The 17248-nt window shown below is 37.4% G+C and overlaps 1 protein-coding gene and 1 long non-coding RNA gene across 5 annotated transcripts in view; one reads left to right on the top strand and one right to left on the bottom strand.

Annotated features, from left to right (window-relative positions):
• LOC132537663 (uncharacterized) overlaps positions 1 to 17248 on the bottom strand; it is a 458600-nt gene that overhangs the window by 380481 nt on the left and 60871 nt on the right. The gene's annotated exons all lie outside the window — the stretch shown is intronic.
• AFTPH (aftiphilin) overlaps positions 1 to 17248 on the top strand; it is a 67446-nt gene that overhangs the window by 28588 nt on the left and 21610 nt on the right. For all 4 annotated transcript variants that reach the window (XR_009548940.1, XM_007539612.3, XM_007539614.3 and 1 more), the window contains exons 3-5: positions 6991 to 7142; positions 13176 to 13302; positions 13729 to 13785. Coding sequence is in view for 3 of the 4 variants with exons in the window: in XM_007539612.3 (XP_007539674.2) it covers positions 6991 to 7142; positions 13176 to 13302; positions 13729 to 13785 (336 nt within the window). In the remaining variant the exon portion in view is untranslated. The remainder of the gene's footprint in view (positions 1 to 6990; positions 7143 to 13175; positions 13303 to 13728; positions 13786 to 17248) is intronic.

Here is a 17248-nt window from a genome sequence, read left to right as displayed (position 1 = left end):
CTTTCGGTGCTAAGTTGCATTACCACTTCCCTGAACTTCAGGTTTAGAAGATAATAATAGTACTTGCTTCACAGTTCTCATAAGAAAAAGAAGGAAAAAATTCTCATAAAGTTAAAATAAAATTGTATGTATAAAGGTGTTCATTAGAATAAGTACCTTGTACACTGTGAGAGCAAGAAGATGATATTGAATAATCTTAGAAATAAACATCTTGGAAATAGTCTTCAAAAGTGTAAGAAATGGTATTGTCAACTGAATTTTGATTCCTAGTTGAAAACAATGGAAAAGCAAGAGAGAACATATAGGTGCACCACTAGTTGTGGTTTAAAACTCACTTGTCAAACTATTTTGAGAGCAAAACTACTGCTTTGGACCAGTTTCTGTTCTCAGAATAACTTTGACAGGCAGATATGCTTCTCAGCATAAATAGCACTGGACACAGAGAAAATAAAAAGGGAGTCTGACTCCTGCCTTGGAAAGAAATTGACTTTCAACTTTACATTTACCTAAGAACTCAGTTCTGAAAATGTTTGATCAGAAGTACTACTGTTTGCCCAGCTTAGAATTTGATGCATGTATGAATGGAAAGGCATTGCTAAGTTACACTAACTAGTATTCAGCTAGACAGCTCCCAGTTTCCTAATTCTAATTTCAGCGGGGGGAATTAATGACTAATTTTCCTTTTTTTACACTGAAGCTGAAGACGTAAAATTCACAAAATTGATGTGACTGTTTAGTTTGTCATCTAGTTGCTGTTGTAATTGTAAATGACTCAGTATGCTCAGTGTGTGCATGTGCTTATTACCCTTTCACTAGAGTGCAGCACTAACACTTAAGTAAACATTTTCAGTAAAAATATTTCAGTAAAAGTTTTTTTTATTGAAAAGTATAAAATACAATGTTAGATGGCATATTTTATTTTAAATATAGTCATCACTTCGGTAGTGAATTCTTTATTTAATGGTTAGAAACGTTTAAAAAGTGTGTCAAGCATGATCTGGTATAAAGATAATAAGCACTGGGGTCGGACTTTAGATCAAATCCTTACTGTGCACTATACCAGCATAAGGCAGGTAAATTAGGTTAATCCCCCTTAACTTCAGTTTCTCCTATAATATGGGTAATAGCTGTAAAGTTTTTTTTAGAACATAATACCAAGTAATACTTAACACCAAACAGGGTGGGGCAGGTAGCATAATGGTAGGCTGCTAGGTCTCAGGTTCAATCCCTTTGCACCACCATAAGTCAGAGCTGGAAAAACAACAAACAACCTTCAGAAAAGACAGAAAACAGACATCCAGCTATTATTATTTATGTATGTTAAAATTGTATAGACTATCCAGCCTACATACAAAAATATGCTTTACAGTAAGGTATGCATTAGCAGGATATGTCCCCACAGTTGTAAATAAAATTGCATACTTTTAAAAATATTTTGTCTCTTTATTGAAAGGGAGACAGAAATCACAGCACTGTTCAGCCCTAGCTTATGGTGGGGCTAGGGGTGGAATCTGGGACCTCAGAGCCTAAGACATTGAAGTCTTGCAAAACTATTATGCTATCTCCCCCAGCCAAGTTGAGTACTTGTTTAAATTTAGTACATAGTGATTGAATTAACATTCTTTTACAACTATGTATAGAAACCTTAGTCTTGAAGAATCAAGGTAGGACATAGTCTTTCCCTTCATGTAATTACAACTCATGTAATTTTTAGCAACTGGATTTAGATTTGTTCTTTTGTCATATGATGGTAAAAGCATGGGGTCTAAGGTTAATCTTTCTAGGTTTGAATCTGACCTCCTTAGATAGTATTCATGTGACTAAGGGTAAAGGCAGTTTAGTTTAATCTTTCTTCCTTTTTTTTTATGTAGAAAGTGGGAATATTACTATTGCCTTCCTTATTTGATTCTTAAACAACTTAAATGAGCTGTATTTGATTTTTTTATTATTTTATTCATTTATTTAAAAAAGGAGACATTAACAGAACCGTAGGATAAGAGGAGTACAACTCCACACAATTCCTGCCACCACATCTCTCTATCCCATCCCCTCCCCTGATAGCTTTCCCATTTTTTATTTTTTATCTTATATTTTTATTTTATCTTATATTTTTATTTTTTATTTTATATCATTGTGGGTTGCAGAAGGTGGAAGGTCTGGCTTCTGTAATTGCTTCCCCGCTGAACATGGGCATTGACTGGTCAATCCATACTCCCAGTCTGCCTCTCTGTTTCCCTAGTAGGGTGGGTCTCTGGGGAAGTGGAGCTCCAGGACACATTGGTGGGGTTGTCTGTCCAGGGAAGTCTGGTTGGCATCCTGCTAACATCTGGAACCTGGTGGCTGAAAAGAGAGTTAACATACAAAGCCAAATAAATTATTGAACAATTATGGACCTAAAGGCTGTAATAGTGCAGATGAAGTGTTTGGGGGTACAATAGTCACTGCAGACTATTGTGTACTTTTGCTTTCAGGTATATATTTTGTCCTAGTTTATGGATATGTGTATTTGTAAAGCATTTAGAATATTATCTGGCACAGTTAGGTACTTTTATAAGCATTAAATAAAAGGTAATCTGCCATGTCATGCTTTTGCAATTTCTTCATTTCAGAGAATGTCTTTCGATCGTTTGCTGAATTTAGTCCCTTACTTTCCTAAACTTAATTCCTTATGTTGCATTGCTTGCCTAGTGAAATTAGAATTCTGCAAATTCTTATCACTTGCAACTAATCAAATATAGTCTTTCAAGTTTTACATATTATGCAAACCTAAGTGTACTATGACATATTAATAAATATAAATTCACATTTTTGTGCTAATAAGTTTCCAGTTGAGTAATCATCATTTAATCAAATCCATGAGTAGACATCCTATTATTAAATATACTCTATATAGAATAATAATATAATTCTTGAAACAGTGTCTAGAACAGATACACCTCAATTACATTAAAATAATCAGAGTGGAAACCAGTCTATAGAGGTGCCTGTAAAGGAAAAATAAAAATCTGGGTGCCAGTGGTGATGTACCTGGTTAAGCACATGGGAGAAAAATTAATATAATTCTTATAGAATAAGAATTAATATAAAATTCCCTTTACAGTATAGTAGAATAAGTCCAAATACAATATATTCTTAGGATAATTTCAAATTTAAATAATATTTTATTGACTCTAGTTTTGAATATTTTTATTTATTTATTATTGAACAGAAACAAAGAAGTTGAGAAGTGAAGGGAAAATAGACAGAGAGACACCTGCAGTCCTGCTTCACCATATTTTTAAGTTTAAATTTATTTTAAAAGTTAATTTTATTTTTAGCCAGAACACTGCTCAGTTCTGGCTCGTGGTGGTGCCAGAGTTTGAACCGGAGACCTCAGAGCCTCAGGTGTAATCACAACTTTATTTACTCCTGCAAAAAATATCTTAAAAAGCTAAAACCTTGGGGGTGGGTGGTGGTGCACCTGGTTGAACACACATATCACAATGTGCGAGTCCCCGGTCCCCACCTGCAGGGGGAAAGCTTTTGCAAATGGTGAAGCAGTGCTGCAGGTGTCTCTCTGTCTCCCTCCTTCTCTATCCCTCTTGATTTCTGGCTGTCTCCAATAAATAAAGATTTAAAAAAAAAAAAACTAAAACCTTTACCAATATCACAGTTTTGGTCTACCTCTGGACTCTCATGTTCACATTTTATGCTCAGAATAAGGAGTTTTTGAAATTTAATGTTTGATTACAATATGCTTTGGAAAATCTGTTTCTAAAAAAAAAAATCTGCCTACTTGATAATACAAACTGTTCTCTGAACACTTTGTTAATTATATTCTTGGACTGTGTGCTTGTACCAAGTTACTTGGGCTAAGTTCTATGACATTTTTGAACTTTCAGCCTTATTGTGCTTCTTGGTGAACAAAGCATTCTTAAACATACATTTTATATTTATAATGTGATCAAGATTTAAATCAGAAATGCCAACAAATCAGCTAAAATGTTCAGCATTTTCCAATGTTAGAAATCCACAGGGAGTAGTATAACTCCTTCTATTTACATAAGCAGCTCTCAAAAATAGATTTTTTTTAGTTGGGTACTTTTCCCCCAACTCCATAGGAAGGTTGTAGTAAAAATGTTTGTAACATTTAATTTCTTGTTACAACATGCAGAAATTAATAGGTTAGGGTGACTATGCCTTTTATGAAAAAAAAGCTTGGGGAATGGGTAAAAAGTTGAGGTAATTAGATTAATATAAAGTCCTGTATCCTCAGGCACATTCCTCTAATTTGAAAAATTGTTCATCTGTGTAACTGAGACCTACTAGTTGTACATAATATTGCCCAAATGCTTGAATGTTCTTTGGGGTCCTTTCATCCCTTGATAAATAGTTTTTCTGTCTCATTAAAGGGATAACTGAGAGGATACAGTTTTAATTTACAGAGAAATAAAACTTGGTCATTTGCAGGTTTTGTTTACCTTTTCTACTCAAGTTTCCAATTAGATGGTTATCTGATCCTTTTAAAAGTGATGTCTGTCCATTCCCTCCACTGAAGCAAGTAAGCACAGGTCCCCTTGACACACTCAGGTTTCACAAGCCTTGGGATCTTGAATCTACTCTTCACTGTAGGTTTCATAATTGATACTGAGAACTTTTTCCCATATCACACATGTGAATATAATGAAGTTGTTAAACTAACTTTGGTAGAGATAGATGAGTACCCTGAGACTAATTATGCACTGTTAAATTTTTTGCTGATTATGCTTCCAAAAGAGAAATTTAGTTTTAGAAGATGTGTTTGTGACATTTTTCTCCTTTTGCTCTTTATTTTCCTTGTTGTCTACTGTACAAAATAATAGACACCAAGCATTAACTTTTTCTTGTTACTTGGCAGGAATTAACTACCATAATGAGAGATTTTTGTACACACTGGGTTTCATTTTAGTAATATACTTAATCTGCCAACAGGCCTTAACATACTAACAGTTTGTATTCCTATTTGATGTCTAAGTAATATATTGGGCTAAGTTGGAAAAATATATGTATACACACACATATATATATATTACAGTAAAAAAGTGGAAATAAATGTTACTGTACATTGTACATGTAAAATAAATCTAATAATACCCTCAAGACTAACTTTAAGTTAGTCTAAACCCAACAAGTTTTAATTAATGTAAATTCTTAAGTGCCAATGCTTTTGGTGAAAATAAGACGTGATTTGGATGAATGGCAGTGGTGTATTAAAAATACATATATGCATAATAGAAGGATTCCTAAAAGATAAAACATCTTTGAAATTAAAAGTAAAATGTTGAATTTCTTAGTAAAAATTTGATACTCTCTTCTACTTTGGCTTGTTTTGTAGCAGAGATATTTCTAAAATACTAAAAGTTAAAGTATTTATATACCAAAAGAGGTTCTTTTTAAAAAAATTTTTTTTATTTATAAAAAGGAAACATTGACAAAACCATAGGATAAGAGGGGTACAACTTCGCATAATTCCCACCACCAGAACTCCATATCCCATCCCCTCCCCTGATAGCTTTCCTATTCTTTAACCCTCTGGGAGCATGGACCCAAGGTCATTATGGGATGCAGAAGGTTGAAGGTCTGGCTTCTGTAATTGCTTCCCTGCTGAACATGGGCATTGACAGGTCAATTCATACTCCCAGCATGTCTTTCTCTTTCCCTAGTGGGGCAGGGTTCTGAGGAAAAGGCTCCAGGACACATTGGTGGGGTTGTCTGTCCAGGGAAGTCTGGTCAGCATCATGCTAGCTTCTGAAACCTGGTGGTTGACAAAGAGAGTTAGCATACAAAGCCAAACAAATTATTGACCAATCATGGACCTAAGGGCTGGAATAGTGCAGATGAAGAGTTGGGGGGTCTCCATTTTGTAGATAGCTAGTAGGCATATTTTAGTTAGATTCTAAAGGGCCTGTGGCTATACTAGTTTTTTGTTGTTGTTGTTGTTGTTGTTGTTGTTTTCTTCCTTTTTCTTTTTGCCCCTGAGCCTGAAATCTGATATGCCAGTGGATCCAAGTTATTGTCTGGGGAGATGATGTCATGGCTGGAAAAAGGACCAGAAAGCTGGATCAGGGAAGAGAGTAGCTCCCTAATATGGGAAAGTGGTATAAATATTGTTGACTGGAAACCCCATCAATTTGATGTGATCTGGGGCCCATATTCAGCTTAAGAGCCTTTGTGACCTCTGCATCCCTGTAGATCTGAGCTCACATTCTGTGGTCATGAGTGGGAACAGTCCATGCTGCCCTAATCTCGACCCATCTTCCTCAGATGTAGCATAGAGTATGTTGTCCAGCCTCCCTTCAGAGGATGGAACATTCTCTACCATTGTTGATCCAAGTTGAGGGCAAGGTCCTATGGTGAGCTCACAAAGGGGTCTGTTTTGTTGTTCCTGATAGAAATGACCAGTAACAATGGAGAGAGGGATTTATTCAACGTCTTGGCCCATCAAATCTGTTTGGGAATCTCAGAACTCCCCAATAATGGCCCCAGCTGATGGAATGGCCTGATAGTGACTAAAGAGTCATGGTTAAAGTATGCCAGTCTTTTGCCCTTATTCAGCTCCAAAAGAGGTTCTGTTCAACTGTATTAGCATAATACTTTTCACAAGCTCCATTCTTGTTCCTAAATCTAGAATCATCCTAGTATTGTAGGAGGGGATAAGAAAGTAATCTGGTTTTGTTTGCTTTTGCTTTGGAAAAATAATTCAGACTCTGATCAATTACTTTCTCAGTATACAGTTGGATAATAGTTTCTTTGTAGAATTTTAAGTAGATAATATATTTGCAAAGTACAGACTATGATGTTGGCATGTTTTAATATTTATTTGTCACCTGCTATTATTACCATGATTATTTAAAGTTGTTTAGAACAATGGTTTCCTGTCTCTTGTATTAGTTAACAGTGTGTGTGTATTTTAATGATAAAGCTGAGATATTAGAATCATGCAAATAAACTTTTGGGGGTGTTTTGATACAGACATCTTTACTAAACCGCCTGGAGCGAATTTTCGAAGCATGTTTTCCTTCCGTATTTGTCCCTGATACTGAAGAAGAAGTTACTTCCCTGAAGCACTTGCTAGAAACAAACACCTTGCCAATAAAAGCAAGAGAGGCCTTAGCTGAAAGTGGGTAAGTAGCAGTTTCAAGTTAGCATGTATTTTTGTTCATTTCCACTATTCTAATTCATAGTTATCTTAAAAGATTAAGATTCTGAAACACTATCTGAAAATTTTAAATTGGTGCCTGGGAGGTGACTCGGCAGTAGAGTTCCAGTCATGCCTGTGTGAGGCCTGGATTCTGGATTCTATCCCCAACATTGCATGGGAGTACCATGGACAGCATAAAGAACATATGAGTGAAATTCTGTGGATGGTGGAGCAGTGCTTTGATATCTCTGTCTCCACTCTCCTCCTCTCTCTGACTCTATCTCTCTTTATCAGTCTACCTATCTCTTTATATCTCTCTCTCTCTCTTTCCAAAAATACAGAATTTGAAATATTGGACTGGGAAGGCCACACCCACATGTGTAAGGCCCTGAGTTTGTTCCTCAACATCATATTTTTAAAGCAGCCAGTATTAGAGCACTACTGGACTTGGCCTGTGTGAGACCCCACATTTGTTACTTGGCATAGCATATACTGTGGCAGTGCTGTAGTTATCTCTCATAAAATAATAAGTTTCTTTAAATATGAGTTGTAGAGTCGGCTCAGTAGTAGCTTTTAAGGCTTGCAAGCTTTTAAGGCTCTGGGTTTACCCTCAGCACCACATGGGAACAACAAAGACCATACAAGTGATACTCCATAGATGGTGCAGTGGTGCTTTGGTCAGTCTCCACACACACACACACACACACACACACTCTCTCTCTCTCTCCCTCTCCCTCTCCCTCTCCTTCTTCCTCTTCTACCTCCCCTTCCCCTTCCTCCCTCTCTCCCTCCCCCCCCCCCACATTTAAAAAGAAGACAATTATGGATGGCCTGGGAGGTGGTTTGCATGTCCAAGCCTCCAGATTCAGTCACCAATACTATATAAGCCAGGATGGTGCTCTAGTCTTTCTCTCCATTGCTCTCATATGTATATTCTATTTGGTTTATCTCTTTAGTGTCTGGGGTTGAACCCAGCACCTTACATACGTAAGGCATGTGCTTTATTGGTGAGTCATCTCCTCAGCCTCATTTCCTCTCCACATTTAAGTTAAATCTTCTGGAAATTCTAGTTAGTTTTATATATTATTCTTTGACTTCCCAGTATGGCAGATGAGAATTTAGATATTATATCGCTGTTTTCCCTTCATCTTCCTAGTACATTTTCTTCTTCTTCTCCACCTCCTCCCCTTCTTCCCTCTTTTTAATGTAATGCTCATGCTAACTCCAAGACTTCTTGTATGTGTGATGCTGCTGAGGTGCCTCCCTAGCCAGCTCAGTTTTTTTTCCTTAAGTATTTATTTATTTTATTTATTTCCCCTTTTGTTGCCTCTGTTGTTTTTCATTGTTGTTGTAGTTATTGTTGTTGTTACTGATGTTGTTGTTGGATAGGACAGAGAGAAATGGAGAGAGGAGGGGATGACAGAAAGGGGGAGAGAAAGACAGACCTGCTTCACCACTTGTGAAGCGACTCCCCTGCCGGTGGGAGCTGGGGGCTCGAACTGTGATCCTTAACACCTGTCCTTGCACTTTTCGCCACCTGCACTTAACCCGCTGCGCTACCGCCTGACTCCCGCCAGCTCAGTTTTTATTATATATTTTAGAGACAGATGTGGGCAGTGCTGATGGTAGAGAGAGAGAGATGGAGAGTGTTTGTTCTTGGTAGTGCTGTTCATGGTTCCTGCTCCCTTGCAGTGGAGATGCACCTAGGTCCTCTTAAGTAGACAGCATGTGTATCACTACTGCTTTGCCTCCTAGGTTCCTTCAGTTGATTTGTGTCACTATTTTAATTAAATTGTTGATGACTATCATTATTACAGTCATTGAATTTTTCACAGCTGCATATTATTATATTGTTTGTGTGTACAACTTCCTTAGCCCTTTATCTAGTGTTGGGCATCTGGATTGCTTCCAAGTTTGGACGATTACTAATTGTACTTCTATGAGCATTGGTGTGCATAGGTCTTCTTGGATTTCCAGACTGTTTTTCCATATGAGTTGGACCAATTTACGTTCCCACCAGCAATATAGGAGAGTCCCAAGACTAGGCAATTCATTTTGTTGATAGCTACCTTCCTCTGTTGTCTTTGTTTTCTCTTTCTGGAAATCCTACTACTTACTGGATGTCCAAGCATCTGGATTGCTTTTCTAGTTTGAATTTCAAAGTGATTTGTTATTCCTGGACTGGATTTCAGTACTCTTCACCTCTCTCTGTAGGCATCATGTTCTATCTACAAATCTCTTCATCCATACAGCTAAATCACTTAAATGTCCATCTTTGTGATCTCAGTATTTATGGTATCTTGATTTCATTGCAGATGGAGATGGTTTTGCTTCCTGGTTTTTGTTTGGGGGTAATTTTTTAAAGTTTTTTTAAATATTTATTTATTTATTCCCTTTTGTTGCCCTTGTTTTATTGTTGTAGTTATTATTGTTGTTATTGATGTTGTTGTTGTTGGATAGGATAGAGCGAAATGGAGAGAGGAAGGGAAGACAGCGGGGGAGAGAAAGATAAGACACCTGCAGACCTGCTTCACCGCTTGTGAAGCAACTCCCCTGCAGATAGGGAGCTGGGGGCTCAAACCGGGATCCTTAAGCCGGTTCTTATGGCTTTGGAGTAATTTTTTTTTTTAATTTAAGAAAGGATAAATTAACAAAACCATAGGGTAGGAGGGGTACAACTCCACACAATTCCCACCACCCAATCTCCATATCCCATCCCCTCCCCTGATAGCTTTCCCATTCTCTATCCCTCTGGGAGCATGGACCCAGGGTCATTGTGGGATGCAGAAGGTGGAAGGTCTGACTTCTGTAACTGCTTCCCCGCTGAACATGGGCGTTGACTGGTCGATCCATACTCCCAGTCTGCCTCTCTCTTTCCCTAGGAGGGTGGGTCACTGGGGAAGCTGAGCTCCAGGACACATTGGTGAGGTCTTCAGTCCAGGGAAGCCTGGCCGGCATCCTGATGACATCTGGAACCTGGTGACTGAAAAGAGAGTTAACATGCGAAGCCAAACAAATTGTTGAACAATCATGGACCCAAAGCTTGGAATAGTGGAGAGGAAGTGTTGGGGGGGTACTCACTGCAAACTCTAATGTACTTCTGCTTTCAGGTATATATTTTGCAGTAGTCTATGTATACATGTGAACAGAAGCTCTCTCTCACAGAAACTGGTGTATATCTAGGTTATGGGACTTTGTTAGAAAGTGAACCACCTGGGATGGAATTAGAGTGTACTATCAAAGGAAAGGTCTCACCCGAGTAATGAAGCTGAAGAGTTATCATTCCACACCTGAAGTCTCTGGACACAGTCTGAAGAAGTGAAGCATGTTGAGGTGGCAATCGTGTTGATTAGGTTGCAATCGGCAGATGCGATATTATTTGATATGGATTGGGAGAGGCATACGGGAAAGTGGGCCCTATCCAAGGGTTCCAGGACTGGGGGAAGTAGAGGCTCTATAGTGGATATGTGAGGTTCCTGCTGTCTTAGGGTTCAAAAAGACAATTGATAGTTAATGTTATCATCACATTATTTGGTAATTGGGTTAACTTTGAAAAGTCCTTTTGTTATGGTTTGCTGTACAGTATCCAGTATCTTTTTTTTTTATTTATTTAAGAAAGTATTAATTAACAAAACCATAGGGTAGGAGGGGTACAGTTCCACACAATTCCCACCACCCAATCTCCATATCCCACCCCCTCCCCTGATAGCTTTCCCATTCTCTATCCCTCTGGGAGCATGGACCCAGGGTCATTGTGGGTTGCAGAAGGTAGAAGGTCTGGCGTCTGTAATTGCTTCCCCGCTGAACATGGGCATTGACTGGTCGGTCCATACTCCCAGTCTGCCTCTCTCTTTCCCTAGTAGGGTGGGTCTCTGGAGAAGTGGAGCTCCAGGACACATTGGTGGGGTCTTCAGTCCAGGGAAGCCTGACCGGCATCCTGATGACATCTGGAACCTGGTGACTGAAAAGAGAGTTAACATACGAAGCTAAACAAGTTGTTGAGCAATCATGGACCCAAAGCTTGAAATAGTGGAGAGGAAGTGTTAGGGGGATACTCACTGCAAACTCTAGTAGCACCCAGTATCTTGTATATAGCTATGCTATTGGTTGCTTCTGATCTACTTGGTCTAGGCTTTTGAGAGAGTCCGCATATCAAATTCACAGCCTATATATTAAAGACTCAGTCTGTGTTTTAAAAAACTTTGAGACATACAATTAATTTCCCCCTCTCGTATTAATTAACTAGTGATTTATATGACTACATTTTACTAGGAGTGTACATAAACACCATTCCCACCACCAAAAGACTGTGACCCATCCCTCCCACCCACTCCCACCCCCCACTAGCCCAGGAAGCTGCATGTCTACCCCTTACCACAGGGTTTTTACTTTGGTGCCCTACTTACAATTTGGTCAGGTCCTGCTTTTAGTTTCCCTTTCAGATCTTCTTCCTCAACTTCTGTTGATGAGTGGGATCATCCCATACTCATCTTCATCTTTCTGACTTAGCTCACTTAACATAATTCTGTCTAGCTCTGTCCAAGATGGGTCAGAGAAGGTGGGAAGACAGCGGGGGAGAGAAAGATAGACACCTGCAGACCTGCTTCACCGCTTGTGAAGCGACTCCCCTGCAGATGGGGATCTGGGGGCTCAAACAGGGATCCTTAAGCCAGTTCTTATGGCTTTGGGGTAATTTCTAAGAAGAAAAAAGAACAAAAGTTTCATATTTTATTATGTTAAAACTTTTTTTTTTTTTTTTGCTTTTTTGGAACATTGCATGTGTGCAGCTCCACTGCTCCAAGCAGACTTTTTTACCTTTAACTTCAGATAAAGTTACAGGGAGAGAAAGGAGAGATACCACAGTATTGCTCCACAATTCATCGAGCTTTCCATAGTGCTATTTCTAGTCTCCCATGTTGTAGAGAGGGCTCAAACCTGGATGCTCAGGTATGTGCCCTACAATGTGAGCAATCTCTCATCCTGAAGACTTTGTTTAAAATAAGATAGTAGTCACCAGGTACATAGCTCAGAGTGCATGATTTGCATGTGTGAAGCCCTGAGTTCAGCTGTTGTTGACACCAAAAATAATAAGCATTTAAAATAATAAAAATAGGTGTTGGGGCCATGAGATATAGTTCAGCAGGTAAAGCTAAGCTACATGAGGCCCTGGGTTCTGCTATTTGCATGATGTGTGGGAACATTGTGGACAAAACCAAAAAAAGAAACAAAAGATCAATAACAATAACAATAACAACAACCCCTTGGATTGTGAAGTGGTGCTTTAGTGGTTCTTTCCTCCTGTCTCCCATTCACCGCCCCCCATATGTATCTATGTAAGGCCTCACACATACATGATACCAGCAGGCAATTTCCAGACCCAGTTTCAAAAAACTATATATAGAGAGTATCTGGACCAGGAAACCACTCAGTGCTGTTGTGCATGTGTGAGGCCTTCCATATCATTAAAACAGAAAAGATATTTGTACTAAAGTTGTACTGGTAGTGCATATACTTAAACCCAATATTCTTTTTCCAAGAAATTTATTGTATGGAAATAATTCTACAGCAAAATGATGGTGCATCAGTGTTGAATATTTGAGTAGGTGAGGAAATGCATAAAATCTGGACAAAAGAATACAAAATTGTATATGTTTTTTTATATTTCTCTAGTTGCAACTGTCTAGACAAGATACAAGGAGAAAACACAAATGCTGATTAAGTCAGAAGGAATGCTGAGTGATTTATTTCTTCTAAATGTTCCTGCTTTACAGCTAAAAAGAATAATATTCAGGCTAAACCTTTGCTTTATTATAGAATATTGTTTCAAATGACTAATGTAATTACTTTTTTAGCTATTGTAAGTGTTGGCCATTGATTTAATTTAGATAGCAGTTGTATTGTATTAAACATAAGATTAACTGTAATATTTATTATTTCTCAATCATATTAAAAGTAGAATTCATGGTGAAAGCTATTGCATAACCCATGGTGGGTGACTTCATCATGGATTTTGCAGGGAGCTACTGGATGTATGGACTGAGCTACAGGATATCCACGATGCATATGGCTTGAGATATCAGTGGGGAGGCTCTCACAGCAACAAGAAGCTCTTGTGCTCCTTGGGAATAGACACCCGAAACATAGTGAGTTTGTTAGTACTTTAGAAAATGCTTTAGTCAACTTCTCTGGGTTTTAAAATTCTGTTACACTTCTGTTAAAACTGCAATTAAGCTGTTTCCTCAGAATGGTAAATTTTAGTTGATTTAAACATGTATTAATCAACATTAACTTGTTCATGTATTTTGAATATGTCACCTTTTCAATTTAAATTTTCTCAAATCAAATTTGTTATTCTTAGAAAAAAATATCTTTTTTTTTTTTTTATTCTAAGCTCAAGGTATTGGATGAGGAAATAAAAAATAAAACTCCATGTGAACAATATAGCAGTCTTTTCAATTTATCACTTCCTATGCATGTAATCAATATTGCAAGCATACTTTACAAACAAGCTTCATTTTATGACAGATCATTATCTAAATGCCTTCTTTCTTTCTAACATTTGTGTATAGCTCTTCACGGGTAATAAGAAGCAGCCTGTTATTGTGCCCATGTATGCAGCAGGACTGGTAAGTAAAAAAAATGTCTTTGCAAGTATTTACTACCCAGTAAAATTATCTTATAAAGCATGACATGGAAAGTATATTTTAAGGTACATTTAGTATGAGAACAGCAAAAGAATAGATAGGATAACCATTCTAATCACATATATTCCTTCAGTCATGACCTGAGGTCCTTTTCCAGTAGTTGGACACACCACAGTGTTTTAGATTGAAAAGTATTTTTATTTAAGTCATGTTAGTGCTCGTAAATTTATAAATACCCCTTTGTATGTTTCTCTTTTTTTTTTTCCCTAATTTTGCCTTAAACAAAGAAGGAGCTAAGAAAGTATTGGAAGGTCTGGATGTCATCTAATAATGGTCAGTTTTAAAGAATGCAATATTGAGGTCATGAGTATATAAAAGATTTGTAAATAACAAATTATAGCAAATAAATATAAGCCAGGACCCATAATTGGTCCTTAGTTTTCTATTAATGTTTTAAATGTATTGAATTTTTTTTTTTTTTTCCAGATATGCCAGGTAGTCCAGGATAACTGAGGAATTTTCACTGTTTACCTTATCAAGATTCAGTCACATTTTTAAAGTTTGACATGTTTATAGTTTTGTGTGTGTTTGTGTGTGTGTGTGTGTTTGAGTTATTGGTGAATTAAAAAAAGTCTTACTACTAATTTTTTTTTTTACTGAAATTTTTTAATTCTTCCACCAGTAACTTGAAAATAAGGCAAAACGCTATGTTTAAGAAAGAAAGAAAAAATAAGTAGAGTTTAAACTTTACAACTCTTTATGTGCATGTGAGAATGAATTTGCTGTGGAATTTGACTTAAAAAAATTATTTTTGTGAGTGAGACTAGCCAGAGGAGCATCACTCAGTTATAGCATATGGCAGTTCCAGTGATTGAATCTGGAACCTCTGGAGCTTCATGCATGGAAGTCTATGTGCTACCACTGAGCAGTCTCTTGACAGCTTGACCTCTCTTACCTCAAAACTTTTTCCATGAATGAACTTGAAACATTGAAATTGAATTGCAATGTTTTGTTTTTGTACTTGTGCCCTGAGGAACTGAGCAAAAATTTTTGTGTGCTTAATGTATTAACAGTTTCTACTTTCTTAGTGGTTATCTTCTATTTTTGAAACACTTCATTCTTACACTTTTTCTGTTGTAATAAATATAATCCAGAAGATTTTTTAAACTTAGTTTTTTGTTTTCTCAAAGAATACATTCTAATAGTTGTTGATGTTACTGTCACACTTTAAGAAAAAGGTGGGAAGTTAATTTATAGGAGCTTTAACTCAGCAGTTTGGGCCAGTAATCTTAATGCTTATGTGTAAGCTAGCACATTGGCCAGTTCTTTAATTTTTATGAGGCTAGAGGCTAATATTTGTACTTTTTTAAGATCTTAACTGCAGTATTTATTAGTAATAGCCTTTTTTGTTTTTTCCTAATGAGATCAGGGAATGAAATAAGGGTCTTACACATAGTACCACGGAATAGTTTTCCTGTGCCCATTTATTTCATTCTTTTTATTTAGAGATAAGAAGAGAGGAGAGATATCTCAGTGCTATTCTCCCATTCATGGAGTTTTCCTACTACCATGGTACTGGAGCTGAAACGTAGGACCTTATACATGATAAGGTTCTTCACTGGGTGAATTATCTCCTACTCCAAATTTACTATTCTTTTTTAATTTATTAGTGATTGAATAATGATCGACAAGATTGTGGGATAAGTGGGGTACAATTCCATACAATTCCCAATACCAGAGTTCCACATCCCATCCTTTCCATTGGAAGCTTCGTTATTCTTTATCTCTGGAAATATAGACCAAATTTTTTCCTGCTGCAGGTGGGGACCAGGGGCTTGAACCTGGGTACTTTTGCACTGTAGTGTATGCACTTAACCGGGTGCGCCACTGCGTGGCCCTCCAAAATGTTTTTTATGGGAAGCACCTGTAATTGCTTCTTCGCAACACATGGGCATTGACAGGTTGATCCATACCCCGAGCCTGTTTCTGTCTTTCTCCAGTGGGGTAGGGAGAGGGATTTCCAGGACTCATTGGTGAGGTCATCTGCCCAGGGTTGGTGTCATGGTAGCATCTACAACTTGGTGGCTGAAGAGCATTGGGTTTTCTATACAAAGTTGATTTAGTGAACTCTTTTCTTCTATCTTTATGATGCTTTCTAGTTAAGAACTTTAATCTTTCCACATCTAATTTCAAATTCTAATTATACCTATTTTTTTCCTATTGTGCTTTACATATGTAAGCTGTTTGGTATCTTTTGATGTCACCTAGGGAAATGCTATGTTTAAGAATAATGAGTTATGGTAATGGTTCTTGGACTCTGTCATATATCAGAATTGCTTTGAAAATTAGTAAAACAGATTGCTGGGCACTACCCCCAGCTTCTTTTCAGAGAGTGGGGAAGACTTTAGGATTTGGAATTCTGACTAGTTTCCACATAAGGCAGATTGGGGATGATACATTGGTTCAAGTGAAAGCAGACTAAGATTTGTAATTGTTTACCAAATGTATTGCCTCCTTACATAAAGGTGTGTTAAAGAGTCTATGTAATGTATATGACATTAAGTTAGATGATGAATTTATCCGTTTCTTTAGCTACTGAAAACTTTTCACATATACCATTGTTAGCAATTGAACGTAGAAAAGACTGGAGGAGATAAACAACTGATAACTTGTTTGTTTCTAATTTACAGTTTCTAACATTACTGACTTATCACCCCTACTAAAGAGAGGCATGTTTACTTTGTTGATAAATAATTGAAGATATTAGCACCCCTGGAGGTGGTGCAGTGGCACAGAACTCTGAACTTGCATGAGTGAGGTCCAAAGTTGTATCTCTGGCACCATATATGCTAAAATGATTTCTGCTGTGGGTGTTCACTCTCCCTCCCCCCTCTTCCTATCTCCTTCTCTCTCTTATATAAATCTTTTAAAAATACACCTTATTGGGAGATAAGTATCTCAGGGGAGTCACTTCACAGGCGGTGAAGCAGGTCTGCAAGTATCTTTCTCTCCCCCTCTCTGTCTTCCCTCCTCTCTCCATTTCTCTCTGTCCTATCCAACAATGACAGCAATAATAACTACAACAATTAAAAAAAAACAAGGGCAACAAAAGGGAATAAATAAATTTTTTAAAATACAGCTTATCATGCATATACATATATGTATAAGGTGACTTACTGGGTAGAGTGTTAGACTTCTAGCTACTAGGTCCTAGGTTCAGTCTCTGGCACTACATTTACCACAATAATGATCTGCCCCCCACCACTTTCACAAATAAACCTTTAAAATTCAAAGTCTTGTTTTCAGAAGATTCAGTTCTAAAGGTCGTGTTATGAGACATTTTTCATTGTGCTAGAAATTTCTTCAAACAAAATTTAAGAACATTCTTCATTGTCATCAGTGTTTTCCAAGTGACTGTTTTTCTCTTTATACTGTTAATTTTCCT

This window comes from Erinaceus europaeus, chromosome 3 (genome assembly GCF_950295315.1).
Source record: "Erinaceus europaeus chromosome 3, mEriEur2.1, whole genome shotgun sequence".
Classification (NCBI taxonomy): Eukaryota; Metazoa; Chordata; class Mammalia; order Eulipotyphla; family Erinaceidae; genus Erinaceus; species Erinaceus europaeus.
The sequence above is the reverse complement of the archived record's forward strand: the minus strand, read 5'-3'. Positions and strand labels throughout refer to the sequence as shown.